The sequence below is a fragment of the Mobula birostris genome, chromosome 32 (genome assembly GCF_030028105.1).
Source record: "Mobula birostris isolate sMobBir1 chromosome 32, sMobBir1.hap1, whole genome shotgun sequence".
NCBI lineage: Eukaryota > Metazoa > Chordata > Chondrichthyes > Myliobatiformes > Myliobatidae > Mobula > Mobula birostris.
In genome coordinates, this window is record NC_092401.1 from 4,343,992 (window position 1) to 4,367,426 (window position 23,435).

Below are 23,435 nucleotides of genomic sequence, written 5' to 3' on the forward strand. Positions count from 1 at the left end.
CCACATCCTTCTTGTAATGATGCAAACAAATGTACAGAATACTGCGTGTGGCTCAGCCAAGGTTTTATATAGCTGTAACATCTTTAAGGATAACCAGGGATGGGCAACACTGTTAGTCTTATTATGACATACAAGAAAGTCTTACACCATGTCATTGTAATTGGCAAGGCCCACAGACAACTTAAAAGATACATTCACAGCCACCGATAGTAACTCCAAGGCTGTTATGACATACAGAAGTCAAACTCCTCTGTAGATATAATTACTAAGTTTGCCAGAAACTACCCACATTCCTAAACTCCGGTGTTCCCAATTCAGGCCACACACTACAACTGTTGACATTTCACTATCTGCTAGAACTTTCATCTTTCAAACAGGATTCACAAAACCCAATAGGAACATTGACCAACACTTGGGAATACGTGGAAGACCACCGAGTAAGGCAGATGGTATGTCAGTGGATACAAGGACTTTGTGTACCTGAGAGCTTGAAAGTACAACTGAGAAGCGAAGATGCAAAGGTTTTAGGAGAAAACAAAAATTTATTATTTTAACAATGAGCTACATAACAGATCAACTATGTGAATAGATTAGCCAATACTTTGTTTACTGTATATTTGGTAACAAATTGTGTTATTTACACTGAAGGTAGCATCAACTTGAACACATGATGCATTTTTCCAATTATGCAGAGACTGAGATATAGGATTTTTTTTTAAAAAACACAATAAGCAACTTGCTTAATTGTATGTCCAAGAACCAGTGGCCACCCAGACCACAGTGTGGCATTCACAGTCCACTACAATACAATTTTGTTCCTTCCCCACTCTCAATCACTCAGCTCCCCAACGGTTACAGTGGCAGCAGCTCCTTCAGCTTCTCCCGTGTTGTGTTTGACAGAGACTCAGGAAGATGCACCTGGAACTCGATCACTAAATCACCTCGGCGGTCCGGCTGCTTTGGCAGTGGTAATCCTTCCCCTGCTATTCTCCTCTGTGATCCTGGCTGGATGATATCCTTGAAGGCCATTGTGTGAGTTTTCTTATCCAGTGTTGGTACAGTCAGTGAGCAACCACATAAAGCCTGGGTTAATGAAAGTAATCAGTGGTTAGCAGATTAAAATATTAACTCATTCCCCACAGATACAGGCCCATGATAAGCAATTCTTACCATTTCAGATTTGTGCCATCCACTGGCTTACTGCTACAATATTTACCTTATTTAATTAAACACATCGAAAGTATTGTCTTTGAATCTACATTAATATACATTGCCCTTACTTTGATAATGCATCCCAAAACAGAGGGAAAAAAAAAGTCAAACCAGATAAAAGAACATTCGCAGCAGAAGATTGCTCATAGAGGTAGGTTTTAAAGAAACATGAGGAAAGTGCAGGAGATAGAGAGATTTAGAGGTCTCTAAGGGAAAATCCTACATGCTATCCATCATTAAAACAGAGTATCAACAATTAAGAGGCAAAGCATTGGGAAATCCAAAAGGTTGGGGACAAAAGACGTGAGACAAAAAGACAGTGGGGGGGGGGTGAAAAGAAAGGGCACTAAGAAGATCTTTCAAAATATTTTTAAGAATTATCAGCAGTACAGTCAGTAGCCAGGTGGCTTATTATGCCTGGGCTAACTCTGAAAATTACCCTGTTATTCTCTTATCTCATCCAGCCATTTTCCAAAGCCATGCAAATTCTCCCTTTAATCCAATCACCATTTCAACATAATTCCTACCCTTTCGGTGGTGTGAGGTGATGTTGCATGGTCAGGCCTACTGGAGGATCAGAATATACAAAAGATAAAGGAAAAATAAAGAAATGGCATTTACAATGGCCAGCCCTTAAACAGAACAAATTCTCTACTTGGAGAATTTAAGAGTTCTGCAGGCTGCAAGATGACCGTATGAAAAAAATGAGGTCACACACACAAAATGCTGGAGGAACTCAGCAGGCCAGGAAGCATCTACGGAAAAGAGTACAGGACAGGGTCTCAGCCCGAAACATCAACTGTACTTTATTCCATAGACACTGCCTGGCCTGCTGAGTCCCTCCAGCATTTTATGTGCATTGCTTGAATTTCCAGCATCTGCAGATTTTCTCGTTTATGAAAAATAAAGTGTTGTGCCACGGGCTTATGTCAGACCCTGCTGTCACAGTGCAGAAGGCCAGTGGGAGTAGGATGGGGAATTAAGATGGAAGGCAACTGGAAGCCCAGTCACTCCTGCAGACTGAATACTGGTGCTCCATAGAGAAAATAACCCAGTTGTTCAGTAATTGAGTGGTATAAGTATTGGGCAGAATTTTCTTGTCCAATATGAATGTTATGTGAATGAGAGAGAGCTGTCCAGTTCCCCATCACCTCACCCAAAACCACTCTTTCTGGCAATCCAGCATTCCCTCAGTATCGCAAGGGTGCAATTTTGTGCTCACATTTCTGGAGTGGGGGTTTGAGGTCAAACTCGACAGGACTGAGAGAAGATAAATTACCTCCTGGAGGCTGATTTTTGCTGTGTAGATGACATCAGATCCACTCCGCTTGAAGACGGGATGTGGCTTGTCCTTTAGAACAAAGATGATGTCTGCAGGAATATTGTTGGCAGTTTCATCACCTTGTTTGGGGAAAGTGATTTTTGTCCCTTCCTTCCAGCCCTTCTTGACATCAATTGTCAGAATGGTGTCTTCCTGCCTCAGCGTCTGCCCATCGGGGTTCAGGCGTTTCCGTCGGATCTTCATCTTCTTGGTGCAGCCGGTGAAAATCTCTTCCAGTGAAACTTTCAGCTCGTGGGTGACTGGGGGATCCTGCTTCTTGGCAGATGTCCGCGCTCGTTGGAAACCAGGCAAGCCGCCCATGCCACCGATTCCCCCCATACCACCCATGCCACCCATGCCAAACCCACTGAAGGAGCTCAGTGGGTCGTCGTCGATGTCCATGTCCTCTTCACCATTTCTCTGGCCAAAGAACATGTCGAAGGGATTCCGCCCACCAAAAAACTCTGCAAAGACTGCATGAGGGTCTCCATGGAAGGTATACTGGAAGTTGGTGCCATTGGGACCAGCAGATCCACCACCCTTTAATCCTAAAACAAATAAATGCAACAGGATTAGTTTCTGAAAACAAAAAGATATTTGATACAAAAAGATTATTGATCCTATGACCTTGAAAACACCAGTGAGATTGAACGCAACTCAAATGAACAATGGGTTGGGAAATGTCTCAGACTAGAATCACTTTCAGCACTCACTTTCCACAGAAGCAGAAATGTTTGTAAAGCATCACATCGCAATACACTCTGAGGTGGTTAATAAACAATTGTCCAAGTCTCAAGGTAGTTGTTTAATAGGTAGATTATTGAAAAGAGGCTTTGGATTAGATTAGGAAATTCCAGACTTCTCTGGTCCTGGGCAGCTGAACAGGAGGTGCAGAGGAAATGAACATAGAAGATGATGACAGTTTGTAGGTAGGAAGAATTCAGGGCTGGAGGTTTACAAAGATAGATAGACAGACATACTTTATTGATCCCGAGAGAAATTGGGTTTCGTTACAGTTGCACCAACCAAGAATAGAGTATAAATATAGCAATATAAAACCATAAATAATTAAATAATAATATGTAAATTATGCCAGGTGGAAATAAGTCCAGGACCAGCCTATTGGCTCAGGGTGTCTGACCCTCCAAGGGAGGAGTTGTAAAGTTTGATGGCCACAGGCAGGAATTACTTCCTAAGACGCTCTGTGCTGCATCTCGGTGGAATGAGTCTCTGGCTGAATGTACTCCTGTGCCCACCCAGTACATTATGTAGTGGATGGGAGACATTGTCCAAGATGGCATGCAACTTGGACAGCATCCTCTTTTCAGACACCACCGTCAGAGAGTCCAGTTCCATCCCCACAACATCACTGGCCTTACGAATGAGTTTGTTGATTCTGTTGGTGTCTGCTACCCTCAGCCTGCTGCCCCAGCACACAACAGCAAACATGATAGCACTGGCCACCACAGACTCATAGAACATCCTCAGCATCGTCCGGCAGATGTTAAAGGACCTCAGTCTCCTCAGGAAATAGAGACGGCTCTGACCCTTCTTGTAGACAGCCGCAGTGTTCTTTGACCAGTCCAGTTTATTGTCAATTCGAATCCCCCAGTATAAGGAGTGAGAGACCACGATGGCATTTGGAGGATGACAAATTTAATAAAAGAAAAACTGAAAATGGGAGTGAAATGCTGTCTACAAGTGCATTCATGCAGGAATTGGGCAAATTAGGATATGAGCATTAGAGTACAAAGGCAACAATTTTGGAAGATGAAAGCAGAGAGGCCACAAGAGAATTATGCAGAAGGTAACAAAAAGTGTACAGAGTTTCTGTAGGTTTACCAGGGCAACAAACAGAACACGTTTTTATTCCAGTCTTGGCTTTTATATACAACATTTTAGGTAAAACTATCAGATTCAAGAACACACCAGGCTTTTGCTCTTTTAAGGATCTAATGGTCCAATTCAAAACTGGAGTATTTTTTGATAAGTAAGGATATTCAGGGGTAGGGAACCAAGTCAAGCAGATGGAATGAGATGTAAATTAGCCACGATATATTTCAATGGACGGAGATAAAGGGATTAACTGCTCTCCTCAAGTTCTTCTCACGCCATCTGCATTCCCTAATTTATCATTAGCCAACAAACTGCATCAAGCAAAGATGATAAAATACATATTCTGATTACTGGCGGTTCTGCAATACATCTGTGCACTGAGAGGCAGAAAGTTTTTGTGGAAAAGTTAGTATTGAACTAATAATGTCTAGAATTTTCCTTCAGAAGAGAAAGCAATGTTTCTTTTATTTAACAGCTAAGCAGAACTGGATAAAGTGATTTAATCATCATCCAGGGTGGGTACTCATTAAAAGAGATGCCTTATACAAAGCCCATGGCTCCCTACTCCAACAGCTGAATGGAGAAATATCAAAAATCAGATGCCAGGATGGTAGCAGATTTCAACGCTGCACAATTTGCTGATTTCAGTCAGTGCAAGGCATTCATGGTTTGGAACTGGCTACAGCCATTCTGGGATGCAAGTGTCAGAATGGTCTGCATCTCCAGTATACCCATTACACCAACAACTGCCTTCCGAAACAACACAATTTCTCACATCCTTGAAACCTTTCTTTTACTTAGTCTTGTGCTCAGTCTTCAATGATTTTTTGTTGCATAGATTTTCATTATCTTTACTATTCTCTCCTACACTTTCTGTACACTTCTGGGCTTTCTGATAAACTATTTTGTTTGAATTAGTCTTCACTCTACACATCCAGTTGTCCAAGGGCACTAGATTTGGCAGTCCTGCCCTTCTATGAGAATTAGTTTAGCCCAAACCCCCTTATTCACCTTAAGTAGTTCCTACCACTTAGATTATTCCCAGTGCACATTTTAGTAACATTTTATTCCCCTTTCATCATTCCTGCAAGTGGTCTCAGCAGATACACGCTCAGCTCCCTTAGGAAAGCTATAATAGAAAGTGCGCATTACCAGAGCCGACAGTGCTGTCCATATTTTAAGTATACGCTATACAGAAAAACCCTCCCTTTACTTATGGTTCTTTTGCCATTCACTTTTATTCCACACCTTCTGGTTCTTGACCCCTTCATCAATGAGAATATTTTTCATTTGATCTGACGTCCTTGGTTTTAAGTACTTCTATCAAATCCCCTCAACTTCCTCTGTTTAAAGGGAAACCACCAGTCTATCTGCACAACTAAAGCCAGAACACCCCAAAACATAGCAGCAGAATTAGAATTAGGCTATTCAGTCCACCGAGTCTGCTTCACCATTCAAACATGGCTGACTGATTACCTCTCTCAAGTCCGTCTACCTGCCTTCTTCCCATAACGTTTAACTCCTTGACTAACAGCACTCAAGGGAGGGAAGGATGGGGATGAAATAAGGGAGCAGTGAACTAAAGGATAAAAAGATCCAAGACTGTTTTTCATTTCCAGTACGCAAGTGTATAGAAGAATGAAATAATTGTTAATCTGGATCAGATGAAGCACAACAAAGAGAGAAGATAAAGAACACAATAAAACTAATAATAAAATATAATAAATATTAACACAGAAGACAGCTTATATACATAGACTGACTGTATGTCCATAAAGTGATGCTAGGTTGATGTGAAATAATAAAGTAGTGGTGGTGGTGTTGATCAGCCTTAATACTTGGGGAAAGTAACTATTTTTGAGTCTGGTGGTCCTGGCATGGATGCTAGGTAGTCTTCTCCTTGATGGGAGTGGGACAAACAGTCCATGAGCAGGGTGTGTGGGATCCTTCATGATGTTACTGGCCCTTTTCCAGCACCTTTCTGCATACTTGTCCTTGATGGTGGGTAGGCTGGCGCCAGTGGTGTGTTGAGCAGTCTTGACTACCTGTTGTAGAGCCTTGCTGTCTGTCACAGCAGTTTCCATGGCAAGCAGTAAAGTAGCCTGTTAGGATGCTCTCTTCTGAGCATCTGCAGAATGCTGTGAATATGGATGTGCTAAGTCCAGCTTTCTTCAGCCTCCTCCGAAGGTAGAGGAGCTGCGGAGCTTTCTTGACTGTGTAGGACGTGTCCTGGGAGCGCAAGAGGTTGTGGGAGACATACGCTCTCTGGAATCTGAAACTGCTTGCCGCAGATGTAAAGAAGGGTGAGAGTGGTGAGAGTTCTCCTGAAGTCCATAACCATCTCCTTTGTCTTGTTGACATTAAGAAAAAGGTTATTTGCCTGACAGCAGGCCTTGAGCCCTTTAACCTTCTTCCTACTGGTCATCTCATTGTTGTTGGTGATAAGTCCCACCACTGTTGTGTCATCAGTGAACTTGACGATGTGATTGCTCGGGTGTTTGACGTGCAGTCGTGTGTGAGCAGGATGTACAGCAGTGGGCTCAGCACACAGCCCTGGTGGGTGGGCACCTGTGTGGGGAGGAGCGGTTGTACCTCCTGACCATCTGAAGTCTGTTCGTCTGGAAGTCCAACACCCTGTTGCACAGTGCTGGATTTAGACTGAGGAGGAGCCTGTTTACCAAGGTCTGTGGGACAACAGTGCTGAAAGCTGAACTGAAATCCAGAAACTGGATTCTGACATCAGTGTCCTTGTGTTTTTTTTTGGTGCGTCAGGGCCAGGTGCATGACAGATGCTAAGGCATTAGTCACAGTGTGGTTCTGTTGGTAATCATATTAGTGAGGGCCCAGTTTGACAGGAATAGAGTCTTGGATACGCACCATTATCAGCCATTCAAAATATTTCATAATGATTGGCGTCTCTGCCACTGGGCAGTAGTCATTTAGTTCTGAAGGTGAAGAGTTCTTTAATACAGGGATGATGGTGGCTGATGGTGCAGCATATGGGGTCAGTAGCCTGGATGAGTGAAGTTGTAGACGTTCCTGAATATATCAGTGACCTGGTGCATACATTCCGAGTACTCGCCCTGGCTGTAGGTAGGGAGTGCACCTCTGTGTTCAGCTAGGGATTCTGGTTGGGGCGTGAGATGACTACTCCAGTTACCAACACTGCCTACCCGCTTACCGATGTAGCCGGTGACAGAAAGTGATGGTTCTAAGATGTGTGGGATCAGACATCGTGGTGTGGGTTACCTGAAGTTGGAAAACTGAACACATGTACCACTGGATTGCATGTTACCCAAGTGGAACACAAGACATTGTTCTTCCAACTTGCAACAGCCAAGGCAGAGGATAAACAGGTCAGTGTAGGAGAGCAAATAAGAGTTAAAATGACATGTGAGCAGAAGCTGTTGTAGAGAAAGCACAAGTGTTGTGTAGAACAGTTGCCTTGTATACACATCAGCCTCCACCCCACCCGCCTAGTGCTACTCTGTAATGCTAATCACTCCTCCTCTCTCAAAATCCAGATTAAATCTCCTTTTTTCTTACCTTCTTCTCCAAATTGGTCATAAATCTCCCGTTTCTTGGGGTCACTCAGTACATCGTAAGCTTCAGCAATTTCCTTGAACTTATCCTCTGCATCTGGTGATTTGTTTTTGTCAGGGTGGTACTTTAAGGCCATCTTCCTGTATGCCTTTTTGATTTCATCATCTGCTGCTCCCTTCTGAATGCCGAGGACTTTATAATAATCCTTCCCCATGTTATGCCTACAAGGATTGAAGAGATCAGACTGAAATAGTTTAGCATTCAATCATCACTGTCAGGAATATTCACCCTCCTTACTGACAGCTGCTGCTCTTTGCTTCCATATGTGAGACAATGAACTCAGCAAGAAAAAAATACAGCACGAAAGAACCCTTTCAGCCTTTAGACTGCCCCAGATAATGAACTGAATGGAATGGCTCGATTTCTGCAAGTCAAAAAGTATACAAATCTCTCATTTAATTAATCATACTTCCACTGTAATGAACATCAAAAAGCACAAGACTGGTAAAAACAATTACAAAAATTGGAGAACGGAATCAACATACTTGTACATACACTGTGGAATGATTGTTGGTGCCAGACGGGGTGATTTGAGTATCTCAGATCTCCTGGGATTTTCACGCACAACTGCCTCTAGAGTTTACAGAGAATGGTGCGAAGAACAAAAAAAAAATCCAGTGAGCTACAGTTCTGTGGGCGAAAATGCCTTGATAATGAGAGAGGTCAGAAAAGAATGGCTAGACTGTTTCAAGTGACTGGTGACAGTAACTCAAATCACAATATGTTACAACCCTGGTGGGCATAAGTGCATCTCTGAATGCACGGCATGTCAAACCTTTCTGCTACAGCAGCAGAAAACTACAAACATATACACTGCCTATAAAAAGTATTCATCCCTCCCCCTTTGGAAGTTTTTATGTCTTATTACCTTACAACATTGAATCACAGTGGAGGATATAATTTGGCTTTTTTGACACTGATCAAAGAGAAAGACTCTTTCCATATCAAAGTGAAAGCAGATCTCTACAAAGTGATCTACATTAATTACAAATATAAAACACAATAATTGACTGCATAAGTATTCACCTCTTTAATATGACACACCAAATCATCACTGGTGCAGCCAATTGTTTTTAGAAGTCACCTAATTAGTTAAATGGAGATCACTGTGTGCAGTCAAGGCATTCCAATTGATTCTAGTAAAAATACACCTGTATCTGGAAGGTCCAACTGCTTGTGAGTCAGTATCCTAGCAAAAACTACACCATGAAGACAAAAGAATACTCCAAGCAGCTCTGCAAAAAGGTTATTGAAAAGCACAAGTCAGGGGATGGATATAAGAACATTTCCAAGTTAGTGAATATCCTCTGGAGTACAGTTAAGTCAATCAAGAAATGGAAAGAATATGGCACAGCTATAAATCTGCCTGGAGCAGGCTCAAAACCTTAGTGACCTTGCAAGAAAGGGGCTAGCAAGGGAGGCTACCAAGAGATCTATGACAACTCTGGGGGAGTTACAAGCTTCTGTGGCTGAGATGGGAGTGGAGCAAAGAGAAAGCCCCACTGTTAAAAAAACTCATGTGAAATTGCAGTTACAGTTTGCCAGAAGGCATATGGGAGACTCAGAAGTCAGCTGGAAGGTTCTATGGTTCGATGAAACCAAACTTGAGCTTTTTGGTCAACAGACTAAATACTATGTTTGGTGTAAGCTAAACACTGCACAACATCAAAAACACACTATCCCTACTGTGAAGCATGGTGGTGTCTACTTCACTGCTGTGGGGATGCTTCACTGCAGCAGGACCTGGAAGGCTTGCGAAGGTGGAGGGTAAAATGAATGTAGCAAAATACAGGGAAATCCTGGAGGAAAACCTGATGCAGTCTGCAAGAGAACTGTGACTTGGGAGAAGATTTGTTTTCCAGCAAAACAATAACCCCCAGCTCAAATCCAAAGCTACACAGGAATGGCTTAAAAATAACAAAATTAATGTCCTGGAGGGGCCCAGTCAGAGTCCAGGCTTCAATCCAATTGTGAATTTCTGGCTGGACTTGAAAAGGGCTGTTCACTCATGATCCCCATTCTGACAGAGCTTGAGTAGTCTTGTAAAGAAGAATGGGGAAAAATTGCACAGTCCAGATGTGCCAAGCTGATAGAGACCTATCCACACAGACTCAAGGCTGTAATTGCTGCCAAAGGTGCATCTACTAAATACTGACTTGAAAAGCGTATATGCAATCAATTATTGTGTAGATCTGTTTTCATTTTGACAAGAAATAGTCTTTTTCTGTTGATCAGTTTTAAAAAAAAAGCCAAATTGAACCCACTGTAATTCAATGTTGTAAAACTATAAAACATGAAAACTTTCAAGGTGGGGGGGGGTCAGATTCTTTTTATAGGCACTATATCAGACCTTTGAATTTAATATTATGGGAACACTTCAGTACACAGAGGCGTCCATTAGTTAAGTCTTCAAATCTGGGGAAGAAAGTTAAGACAGAAATTAGGAGCCACGAAATACCCTTGGCAAATTTAAGTAAAGGAGAATTCCAAAGCAATCAACAACTGAAGCAAGAGGGCAGATAGGGAAAGAACAAGTTCTCTTGGAGATCAAGTTCTGGGATAGGATATAAAAAGACATTTGCTGGTCAGGGTTATTCAGCATGACTATAGATGAGGTGGGGTGAAATCTTTTCTTAGCAAGGAAAGGATCGAACCAGAAGGTAGATATCAGGCAAAATCAAAATAACAGATATAATGGGTCGGATAGGTTGAAGTGTGTATATTTTAATGCTAGGAGTATTATAGGTAAGGGTGATGAACCTGGAGCATAGGTCAGTACATGGAACTTCAACATTACTGTAACTTGGTTGAGAGAGGCACTGGAATGGGTGAGTAACATACCAGGTTTTCAAAGTTTTAGAGAAGTTAGAGGAGGTAAAAGATGGGATGGATTTGCACTACTAATCAGGGACAATATCACAGCTGAACTCAGGAGATGTCACAGAGGGGTTAGACGCCGAGTCCATTTGGGTGGAATTCAGGAATAGGAAGGGTGCAATCACACTGATGGGATTGTACTACAGATCCCCTAATAGCCACTGGGACATTGAGGAACATATCTAATCAGATTAAGGAAATGTGTAAAAATAATAGAGTTGTCTTGGAGCATTTCAACTTCCCTAATATAAATTGGGACCCTCTTAGTGTAAGGAGTTCAGATGGGACTGAATTTGTTAAGTGCACCAGGCAGGTTTCTTATATCAATATGTGGATAAGCCAGTGAGAGGAGGGGCCACATTGGGCCTGGTGTTGGGTAATGAGCCTGGCCAGGTGTCTGACCTTTCAGTGGGTGAGCAGTCAGAGAACAGTGACCACAACTCCTTGCAGGGGTTTTAAATTGGATTAGGGCAAATTACGAGGGTATTAGGCAGGTACTAAGAAGTGTTAATTGGGAACACCTTTTCTCGGGCAAGTCCACATCTGACATGAAGGATGTTTAAAGATCAATTGCACAGAATACAGGAAAGGTATTTGGGTGTTTTGATTTGCTTTTTAAGCTGGTTCAGTACAACACTATGAGCTGAATGGCCTGTTCCTGTGCTGTACTCTTCTATGTTCCAAATTGTTTTTGTTTTAAGGCAGCAACGAAGAAGATTGTTGAAGGCAGGACAGGAATCCTCCACCCCCCACCCCCCGGTACTTAAATTGGCAAGGCATAAATGAAATGTAGACCTAATGAGGGTAAATTCCAATAGTACTGAACATACAAAAAAAAAAGGACATTTCTATGCTGTACCACTAAGACCAGATACAGTTCTGGTCACCTCATTACAGGAAGGATGTGGATACTATAGAGAGAATGCAGCGAAAATTTACAAGGAGGATGAGAGGTGACCTGACAGATGTGTATAAGATGATGAGAGGCATTGACTGTGTGGATAACCAGAGGCTTTTTCCCCAGGGCTGATATGGCTAACACAAGGGTGCATAGTTTTAATGGTGCTTGGAATTAGGTACGTCAGAGGTAAGTTTTTCCAAAAAAAAGGGTTGGGTGTGCAGAATGCACTGCCAGAGAAGGTGGTAGAGGCAGATACAATACGGTCTTTTAACAGGCCCTTAGATAGGTACATAGAGCTTAGAATAATACAGGGCTACGCAGTAGGGAAATTCTAGGCAGTTTCTAGAGTAGGTTACAGGCTGAAGGGCCTGTAATGTGTTGTAGATTTCTATGTTTTAATTCCTACTAGTTGATTAAGAGAGCATCCCAGCTATTTTCACTCGTGCACTTTCTCTGCATAGTTAATTCAATTATCCTATGCCATAATGAACACCACGTTTGAATGTCTTCATGACAGCCAATGGGAGTGCATTACAGTTTCTAACCACTTACTGTGTAAAAATGTTCCTTCATGGCACTTTCAGCCATTACTTTCAACTATATCCTTTGATTCTTGACCCTTATATCCAGGGGAATGTGGGACAAGTAAGAACATTTCTTGGAAATCAGAAAACAAATGCTGCAGATGCTGGAATTCTGAAATAAAAGCAAAGTGCTGGATACAGCATGTCAAGCGGCATCTGTGGAAAGAGGAACAGAATTAACGTTTCAGGTCGAAGATCCTTTGTCAGACTAGGAAAGAAGGGACGGGATAGGTAGGACATTAGGAATATCTGTTGCTGGGGTGGCATTGGTATATAGTGGCAGTTACAGAGTAATAACAAAGACAAACTGGTATCAATGCCAGAGGATGAAGGAGTTGGAGACAAGGGATTTTTGTGCCAGAGTGCATATTATTCAAAATAAAACTCCAGGTCAATATAGGGGTAATTTTGGCACTCCAGATAATGATGGTAGGTTTATTTCCTCACGTGCTGTTAAGCAAGTCAGGCAACTGTCACTCAAGGGTGGCAAACCTTCCTCAGATTCAGAAGACTTGAGGGTCAAGGTGTTACTTGAGAATTGATCACACACTCGGGGATGACATTGAACATAGGAAAATAAGAGCACACACAACCCCTCAAAACCGCCTCACCAATAAATACAATCCTGACTGATCTGTCCCAGGCTTCAGCTTCTTTTCTGCACCACTTCCCCATCACCTTCAAACCCTCATACTTTCAAACAAAGTCATCTACCTCCACTTTAACTACTTTACTAGTCTAGCTCCCACAAGATTTAGTTAGTGAGAGAGGGGGAGGAAGGGTCTTGGCCCGAAACATCAGTTGTTTATTCATTTCCATAGATACTGCCTGGCCTGACTTCTAGAGACAGACACAGGATTTCCAGTTACTATGCTTACCCATAGCCCTCTATTTTTTGAAGCTGTCCAAAAGTCTCTTAAAAGACCCTATCGTATCCGCCTCCACCACCATTGCCGGCAGCCCATTCCACGCACTCACTACTCTCTGCGTAAAAAAACATACCCAACATCTCCTCTGTACCTACTCCCCAGCACCTTAAACCTGTGTCCTCTTGTGGCAACCACTTCAGCCCTGGGAAAAAGCTTCTGACTATCCACACAATCAATGCCTCTCGTCATCTTATACACCTCTATCAGGTCACCTGTCATCCTCCATAGCTCCAAGGAGAAAAGGCTGAGTTCACTTAACCTGTTTTCATAAGACATGTTTCCCAATCCAGGCAACATCCTTGTAAGGCTCCTCTGCACCCTTTCTATAGTTTCCACATCCTTTCTGTAGTGAGGTGACCAGAACTGAGCACAGTACTCCAAGTGGGGTCTGACCAGGGTCCGATATAGCTACAACATTACCTCTCGGCTCTTAAACTCAATCCCATGATTGATGAAGGCCAATGCACCATATGCCTTCTTAACCACAGAGTCAACCTGCACAGCTGCTTTGAGCGTCCTATGGACTCGGACCCCAAGATCCCTCGATCCTCCACACTGCCAAGAGTCTTACCATTAATACTATGTTCTGCTGTCATATTTGACCTACCAAAATGAGCCACTTCACACTTATCTGGGTTGAACTCCATACATCTGCCACTTCTCAGCCCAGTTTTGCATCCTATCGATGTCCTGTTGTAACCTCTGACAGCCCTCCACACTATCCACAACACACCCAACCTTTGCAAAATCAGCAAACTTACTAACCCATCCCTCTACTTCCTCATCCAGGTCATTTATAAAAATCACAAAGAGTAAGGGTCCCAGAACAGATCCCTGAGGCACAACACTGGTCACCAACCTCCATGCAGAATATGACTGATCTACAACCACTCTTTGCCTTCTGTGGGCAAGCCAGTTCTGGATCCACAAAGCAATGTCCCCTTGGATCCAATGCCTCCTTACTTTCTCAATAAGCCCTGCATGGGTTACCTTATCAAATACCTTGCTGAAATCCATATACACTACATCTACTGCTCTTCCTTCAGCAATATGTTTAGTCACATCCTCAAAAAATTCAATCAGGCTCGTAAGGCATGACCTGCCCTTGACAAAGTCATGCTGACTATTCCTAATCATATTATACCTCTCCAAATGTTCATAATTCCTGCCTCTCAGGATCTTCTCCATCAATTTACCAACCACTGAAGTAAGACTCACTGGTCTATAATTTCCTGGGCTATCTCTACTCCCTTTCTTGAATAAAGGAACAACATCCGCAACCCTCCAATCCTCCGGAACCTCTCCCGTCCCCATTGCCGATGCAAAGATCATTGCCAGAGGCTCAGCAATCTCCTCCCTCACCTCCAGCGCATCCTCTTTCTTAATAGCTACACGCTCAAGCTCTTCAGTCTGCTGCAAGTCATCACTACAATCACCAAGATCCTTTTCCATAGCGAATACTGAAGTATTCATTAAGTACCTCTGCTATTTCCGGACGTCATGGAGGGATTGTCTACGGTTCCATACACACTTTCCCACTGTCACACTTGATAGCTCCTATTCTTTCATGTCTTATCCTCTTGCTCTTCACATACTTGTAGAATGCCTTGGAGTTCTCCTTAATCCTGCCTGCCAAGGCCTCCTCATGGCCCCTTCTGGCTCTCCTAATTTCCTTCTTAAGCTCCTTCCTGTTAGCCTTATAATCTTCTAGATCTCTAACATTACCGAGCTCTCTGAACCTACTGTATGCTTTTCTTTTCTTCTTGACTAGATTTATTAAAGCCTTTGTACACCATGGTTCCTGTACCCTAGCATAACTTCCGTCTCATTGGAACGTACCTATGCAGAACTCCACACAAATATCCCCTGAACATTTGCCACATTTCTTCTGTACTTTTCCCTCAGAACACCTGCTCCCAATGTTCTGCCTGACAGCCTCATAATTCCCCTTACTCCAATTAAACGCTTTTCTAATTTGTCTGTTCCTACCTCTCTCCAATGCTATTGTAAAGGAGATAGAATTATGATCACTATCTCCAAAATGCTCTCCCACTGAGAGATCTGACACCTGACCAGGTTCATTTTCCCAATACCAAATCAAGAACAGTCTCTCCTCGTGTAGGCTTATCTACATATTGTGTCAAGAAACCTTCCTGAAACCACCTAACAAACTCCACCCCATCTAAACCCCTTGCTCTATGGAGATGCCAATCGATATTTGGGAAATTAACATCTCCCATCACGACAACTCTGTTATTATTACGCTTTTCCAGGATCTGTTTCCCTATCTGCTCCTCGATATCCCTGTTTCTATTGGGTGGCCTACAAAAAAAAACACCAAGTTATTGACCCCTTCCTGTTCCTAACTTCCACCCACAGAGACTCCGTAGACAATCCCTCCATGACGTCCACCTTTTCTGCAGCCATGACACTACCTCTGATCAGCAGTGCCACACCCCCAAAACTGAATTCCTTAGAACAGGAAGTCTGCCCTCCAGCCTCTAAAACTCAAGCCCACATTTAGGTAGCCAATTCTTAACTGCCCTAGCAAATGACTTAATTCAAGGACAGTAACTATCAGTCTAGTCAGCGATAGCTACATCCTTAAATATAATGAAGACTCCACCCTAGGGCTCTTGTATTGATGTTTTAAGTAATTAAAGTTCCATTGGCCAAGTTTTTTTTTTAAAAAAACATACCCAAATGATGAACAGTGGATACAAAAAATTAGAAATCCACATTATTAAAATCAAAAGATAAAAGTATGACTGCATGTCAGTTAGTTCTTGATTTCAGTTTCTGTTCTTGTAAACCAGCAAACCTGACAACTGCAGTTCTTTCTTCCTTTGGCCCGTTGACAGATTGGCAACCGACGTGGCCTAAGTGTGCCAAAAATCTTGAGAAACAATGTCCAATATTCTACTGCAAAATGAATAAGACAATGTAAAAGGGCTTTCTCAAATTCTAGAGGCCAGACTATTACACATCATCCTATCCAGCATCATTAGCTTTTGTACTGCATTTAACGTACGGGTTCATCTGCAATAACCACATCATATACCACAGGAAACAAAGTAACTGCACTTCAACACATACTGTGAGGGAAAAAAAATAATGCATCTGAAAAAGAGACAATTGAATGTCCTAAATTTAACGAAGTCTTGAATCTGATAAACAGTTTACACTATTTTCATAAAATAGATTTACTCCTTTTGGTTGCTATTATTTAACATTTCAAATTAATTAGTTCTCCAATTTATGCAAAATGCTTACCTCTCAATTTTGTATATTCCACCACTAACAACCTTATCATCGGCTGCTGATTCCCCTAAACTCTGGCATACTTTCCAAAAAAAAACTTTGCTAACTCTGAATATGCAGGCTAAGGTCTTTCAAAGTCAAAAACAGCAACAGCTAGAAATATTCAGACACTCAGGCAGCTTCTGGAGAGAGAGAAAGCTGATTAATATTTCAGACCAATGGGCCATTAAATTTTCATTTTGGACCAAGCATGAGTCACATTCCTGTATCTTCCTCCATGACTCAGTATCATAATTCATTTGAAAGTGATCTAGCACACAACTTAGGATATCCTACTTCATTCAAATTGTTTAAACTCCATTAGAATGCTGTATTAATTGAATATAAAGGAGGAAATTAGCACTCTCAGCTCAATACAGAATTGGTGTTGGGGACTGACAGATCTGCCATGGGCAACAAGAACAAAGTCAGGTGTGAAGCTACAAAACTCCAAAGAGATGGACTTTCTGGCCAGAGATTTTCTGGATCACTGGATGTAATTTTTTCAATTCCTTTTTTAAGAGATGCCACACGTATTGTAATAAATTCACCTAGTGAACCAGTTAAGTTGAACAGAAGTGCAGGAACCAGGGCCCCAATGAGACAGATGCTGAATCATCTGGATTTCCAATTGGTTAGACAGCAGATATAAGTTTTTTTGTAGTGTTCAGCCCCCACAACTAGTTCCACATTTTCTAAATTTAAAATGTATTGAAGTAAGACTTTTCAGCTAGTGTACAAAGCATTGTGATGCATGTCAAATCAAAAGAAAAATTCCAAAACCTGTCAACAATTTACTAAAAATTAAAAAACAAAATTGTGAAGCTGAATATACTCCGTTACCTTAACAACTTACCCAATTTGTTGTAGAAAATTGGAGAATCACCTGAGTAAATATCACCCACCCCCCACCCCTCAGCAAGGTCCAACAGACTTTCAACAGACCAAACCAAATGTAAAACAAAATAGCAGGGAGATGATAATAGAGAAGCACAAATCTGGGGAAGGGTACAAGACCATCTCAAAGGCACTGAACACGCTTCAGAGCTCAGTGTAGCCCATCATGAAAAAGTGGAAAAAATATGAAACCACAGCCACGCTGCTCGGTCAGGCCACCCCTCTAAACTTAGTTGCCAGAGAAGAATGGCAATTGTAAGGGAGGCTACTGTGACACCAACAGTCACTATGAGTGAGCTGCAGAAGTCACCGGCATCAACCGGAGATACCGTAAAGATGTGGAAGGTCTTGTGGTCGGATGAAACTAAAGTGGAACTTTTTGGCCTCAACACTAAGCAGTATAAGTGGTGTAAATCTAATACTGCACATCAACCAGACAACACCATCCCTACTGTCAAGTTCAGTGGAGGTAGTATCATGCTATGAGGATGCTTTTCAGCAACAGTGACTGGATTGATGGGAAGGCGAATGTTGCTACATACAGAAGGATCCCAGATAAAAACATGCTAGCCTCTGCGGGAAAGCTTAAACTTGAGAGGAAGTTCATCTTTCAGCCAGACAGTGATCCAAAGCACCCTGCCAGAACAAACCAAGGAGTGTCTTCAAATCCCTAGGACCTTTAGGGGAATTAGTGTGGAAATAGCAGGGGCTCTGACAGAAGTATTTCAAATGTCATTAGAAACGGGGATGGTGCCAGAGGATTGGCGTATTGCTCATGTTGTTCCATTGTTTAAAAAGGGTTCTAAGAGTAAACCTAGCAATTATCGGCCTGTGAGTTTGACGTCAGTGGTGGGTAAGTTGATGGAAAGTATTCTCAGAGATGGTATATATAATTATCTGGACAGACAGGGTCTGATTAGGAACAGTCAACATGGATTTGTGCGTGGAAAGTCATGTTTGACAAATCTTATTGAATGTTTTGAAGAGGTTACTAGGAAAGTTGACGAGGGTAAAGTGGACGTTGTCTATATGGACTTCAGTAAGGTCTTTGACAAGGTTCCACGTGGAAGGTTAGTTAGGAAGGTTCAATCATTAGGTATTAATATTGAAGTAGTAAAATGGATTCAGCAGTGGCTGGATAGGAGACACTAGAGAGTAGTGGTAGATAACTTTGTCAGATTGGAGGCCAGTGTCTAGTGGCGTGCCTCGGGAATCTGTACTAGGTCCAATGTTGTTTGTCATATAGATTAATGATCTGGATGATGGGGTGGTAAATTGGATTAGTAAGTATGCAGATGATACTAAGATAGGTGGAGTTGTGGATAATGAAGTAGGTTTTCAAAACTTGCAGAGAGATTTAGGCCAGTTAGAAGAGCGGGCTGAAAGATGGCAGATGGAGTTTAATGCTGATAAATGTGACGTGCTACATTTTGGTAGGACTAATCAAAATAGGACATAGATGGTAAATGGTAGGGCATTGAAGAATGCAGTAGAACAGAGGGTTCTAGGAATGATGGTGCATAGTTCCCTAAAGGTGAAATCTCATGTGGATAGGGTGGTGAAGAAAGCTTCTGGTATACTGGCCTTTATAAATCAGAGCATTGAGTATAGGAGTTGGGATGTAATGTTGAAATTGTACAAGGCATTGGTGAGGCCAAATTTGGAGTATTGTGTACAGTTCTGGTCACCAAATTATAGGAAAGATGTCATCAAAACAGAGAGAGTACAGAGAAGATTTACTAGAATGTTACCTGGGTTTCACCTCCTAAGTTACAGAGAAAGGTTGAACAAGTTGGGTCTTTATTCTTTGGAGTGTAGAAGGTTGAGGGGGGACTTGATAGAGGTATTTAAAATTATGAGGGGGATAGATAGAGTTGATGTGGATAGGCTTTTTTCCATTGAGAGTGGGGGAAATTCAAACAAGATGACATGAGTTGAGAGTTAAAGGGCAAAAGTTTAGGGGTAACATGAGGGGGAACTTCTTTATTCAGACAGTGGTAACTGTGTGGAACGAGCTTGCAGCAGAAGTGGTTGAGGCAGGTTCAATGTTGTCGTTTAAAGTTAAATTGGATAGATATATGGACAGGAAAGGAATGGAGGGTTATGGGCTGAGTGCAGGTCAGTGGGACTAGGTGAGAGTAAGAGTTCAGCACGGACTAGAAGGGCCGAGACGGCCTGTTTCCGTGCTGTAATTGTTATATGGTTATATGAAGAAAACTGATGTCTTTGAGTGGCCTGGAGACCTGATCTTAACCAGATTGAACATCTCTGCCAAGACCCCAAGTTTGCTGTCCACCACTGTTCCCCAACTAACCTGACACAGCTCGAGCAATTTAACAAGGAGGAATGAGCAAATCTTTCTCCATCAGGTTGTGCAAAGCTAACAGTGACTTATCCCAAGACTGCTGGTTGTAATAGCTGTGAGAGGTGGTTCAACTAAGTACTGAGCAAAAGTACTTTTGAACTGCTGATATTTCAGTTCCTGAATTTTTAGTTTTTCATTCTTAACAATTTTCTCTGTTTTTTGGACTCTCTGGAAAAAAGGAACATGTGTATCACAGATAAAATTCTCAGTTAAATTGATCAAAATGCCAGGTTGTAATACTCATTTGTGTGAATAAAGGGTTGGGGGCTGAATACTTTCACAAGGTACTGTTTTTAAGAAAGCATGATGTGGGAAGAGCTGTTGGGGCAACTTTTGTCTCAGTCTCCCACCCACCCCCCCCCCACCACCACCCCCACACACACACCCTCTCCTATCCTAACACTTCAGCTCCCCAACCAGGAAAATGAAAGCATTTACTTATCCGTGAGCAAAATAAAAACTGAATCTTAATTATAGAAAACAGAAACAACAAATTCTAGAGAAGGATAGTCACATGTCTGACTTGAAACAATCTGGCTCAGGTTGAAACTTAGTTTAATTTTTCTTCCCAAAGATGCAATCTGACTGATGTTCTTGATCAAGTTTTCCATCATCTTTTATTTTCACTACGACCTGAGCATCTTCTGCAAGTTTATATTATCAGATACAGCTCATCAATTGTCAACTTGGCTCTGCCACTCCAACATTCCTCTCTGCACCAGGTCTGACTTGCTCATGGTTACTACAGGTTGAGCACATCTATCTAAAATGCTTGAGGCTGGAAGGGTTTCAAATTTTGGAATACTTACATCTATATAGTCCTTGGGGATGGGACCCAAGTCTAATCACGAAATGACTTAACAGTACTGTGCAAAAATGCTGGGTATATGTACATATCAAAAATTACATAAAAAATAAAAACAACAGGGGGCCGAAAGCTTTTGCACGGTACTGTCAACTGGAGTTTGTAAATCTGGCAGGAGTAAGGGATGTTGGGAATAGTGAGGGTGGAGCACTTTGGGACAGGTGAAAGAGGAGTGCGGTACGGGTGTAAACACACCCAACCCTGAGACACTACGCAAGGTAATTTGATTCCAAACAATTAGTTTATTGATCATTACAGAATGTCTCTCTGGTGCTTCCCGCTCCCTCCCCTTTTTCCAAACCATGATCCCCCTCCCACTATCCCCTTCCCAGTCTCAGCACACAACAGAGACCCATATCTGAATCAGGTTTATCACTCACATAGGTCATGAAATGTGTTTTTTTTGCAGCAGCAGTACAGAGCAATACATAAAAATACTACAGTAATGAGCAAAAATCTTACGCACCTCAGCTCATGCCATTCATATATACTCATTTAGCCATTGGGTGTTAGATTTTCACAGGATAATCTTGGCAAACTCAATGAATTTCTCTGCTGTTTTGTGATCAGTGTCATTTTATCACCAAAAATCTTAAAACATTTAATACCATGCCTTATCTTAAATTTCTGCAACCAGACTGCTGAATATTCACAATTACCTTCAATTTTCAAAGTTTGTTGTGATAGATCTCTGCTTGTTTCATGATCAGCATACCATTACACTTTTCTATTCCATCAATTAGTAACAAACACTTCTCCACTGCCTCCAACTCCCAACCTGTCAAATACGAAATGATTCCACAATAAAGTATTGGTTTGGGTATAAAGGTCTTCCAGTTTCTGTCAGGGCAAAGGTCTGATGAAATGGCAGTGGAATATTCCCACCCTTTCATTCAGCGGGGCATCAGTACAAACCCCAGTATATCCAGTGCAGAATTAACAACAGGGAATCAGTCGTCAAAGGCCGTTCTACGTGAGATTATGAATGACAGATAGATTGGTAAAGTTTGACTGTTAAACCCAAGAGGCCAACACATCGGGTGACTATTTGCAACAGTTGGGAATACAGAGTCAAGAGAAAAGTTAAGGTACACTTCTACAGTGAGGGGGTAGGAGGAATGTAGAAGAGGAACTTCCACAAATAGCCACTGACACTAGGCCAATTATTAATTTTAAATCGGAGATTGACGTGTTATGAAGGGATTACGGGCTAAAATGCCAGTGAGTGTGGAGTTAGATTACGGTTCAGTAACAGGCGCTCCGGAAACCAGCTGATGTTAATCAGCCACTACCCCGTCCTCGTTCGTGCGTCCCCACCACAGCCCAGCAGCCCCAAACCTCCCATCAAACGTGCAAGCTCTCAGCCAACCTCCGAAGTAGCGAGTCCTCTCAGCAAAACACACGAAATGCCGGAGGAACTCAGCATCTATGGAAATGAAGCAACAGTCGACTTTTCGGGCCGAGACCCTTCATCGGGACTTCTCAACGCCGATGTCCTGATGAAGGGTCACAACCTGAACGTCGATGGTTCACTCTATCCCATGGGTCCCATCCGACCTCCAGCATTTTGTGTGTTTTGCCTTGGATTCCCAGCATCTGCAGATATTCTTGTGCTTGTGAAGTCCTGTCAGGAGTTGGCTGTCATGCATTCCTCAGGCCAACCCCTCCCTTTTAAAAATAGCACATCTTCTCTTTACTCCCAATGTACATTTTGCTTCGGGAGAAGTTTAACATGTAATGGCCTAGCCTGCCCCGCCCTTGCCTACGCCTGTCACAAAAGGGCAGTAGACACTTGCATAGAGGCAGAGATAAAGAAAATCACTTAATATATATGTACTAAAATACATATAGAAACAAGCAAACATTCTGCCTCTCCCTCCGTCACTGGACACAATGTATCGTAAGTGACAGCAAAGGATAGAAAGTATCCTAACCTCCACCGGGTTAGTTGTATCTAATTTCTGTGATACATTGTATCCACCACTTCATTCTCCGACCAGAAGTCAATGAACGAGCTACAATCATTACCTGTCTCTTCTTCTGCGTTCCTCCTTTCGATCTCAATGATACTTCCAGCAAATTGCTGGAACTTTCAGGAACATTCTATCCCTCGTCACTTCCCCCGGCACCTCCTCCAACCCCGCCCCGTTGCTCCCGAGACTCCGCCCGCCACCCTGCACCCTCCCCCCGAGAGGAGGCGGGGCTTGAGTGTGACGTCACGTCGCCTAGCGACCGCCCGGCTCTTTGCAGCGGCGTTGGTTTCTGCGGCTAACCTGCCGCCCTTCTCCGTCGTCTCAGGCCTCGGCCTTTCGGCACCCGGGGTGACTTGTTTCCGCTGCGGTTTTGTAGAGTAATGAAGCCCGTGCAGGCTCTCGTACTGCAGGGGCAGGCGGTGCGTGTACTTTATAGATGTTCTTTCGGTTGGAATCAGACTGGCTGTTGCACTCGTAGCTCTGGTTATCTTTAATCCAGTAAGTCAGCTCCGATAATGCGGGCTGCCTTGGTGCCGGACTGCGGAGTTATTGCGGAAGTGAACAGATGGGAACCTGGAGAAATGTACAAGATGCTGGAGACTCGGCAGGTCGGGGTCGGGGAGTATCGGATAGGCAGTCGGGACTCGAGACCTTCATCTGCACCACGAATTTCAGAAGAGAGCGGGACCGGAGAGACTGGGGGGTGGGTGGGGACCGGGGGAGAGACTGCGGGGTGGGGGGGGGGGTGAAGCACCTTCAATAACTCCAAAAG

At 42.7% G+C, this 23,435-nt stretch overlaps 1 protein-coding gene across 4 annotated transcripts; it reads right to left on the reverse strand.

Moving 5' to 3' along the window:
* Positions 1 to 522: 522 nt before the first annotated feature.
* Positions 523 to 22,821, reverse strand: LOC140191101 (dnaJ homolog subfamily B member 1-like). 4 transcript variants are annotated; one of them, XM_072248195.1, is made up of 5 exons: positions 22,719 to 22,816; positions 21,350 to 21,468; positions 7,916 to 8,133; positions 2,492 to 3,081; positions 523 to 1,083 (listed from the first exon to the last, which is right to left on the reverse strand). In XM_072248195.1, the coding sequence occupies exons 3-5, from the start codon at positions 8,124 to 8,126 to the stop codon at positions 853 to 855; spliced, it is 1,032 nt and encodes a 343-aa protein (XP_072104296.1). In that variant the 5' UTR covers positions 8,127 to 8,133; positions 21,350 to 21,468; positions 22,719 to 22,816; the 3' UTR covers positions 523 to 852. The 4 variants fall into 4 exon arrangements, with proteins under 4 accessions (XP_072104296.1, XP_072104293.1, XP_072104295.1 ...); XM_072248192.1 differs by lacking the exon at positions 21,350 to 21,468 and adding an exon at positions 8,458 to 8,545 and having other exon boundaries at positions 22,719 to 22,814; XM_072248194.1 differs by lacking the exons at positions 21,350 to 21,468; positions 22,719 to 22,816 and adding exons at positions 8,468 to 8,545; positions 12,303 to 12,318.
* Positions 22,822 to 23,435: the final 614 nt, after the last annotated feature.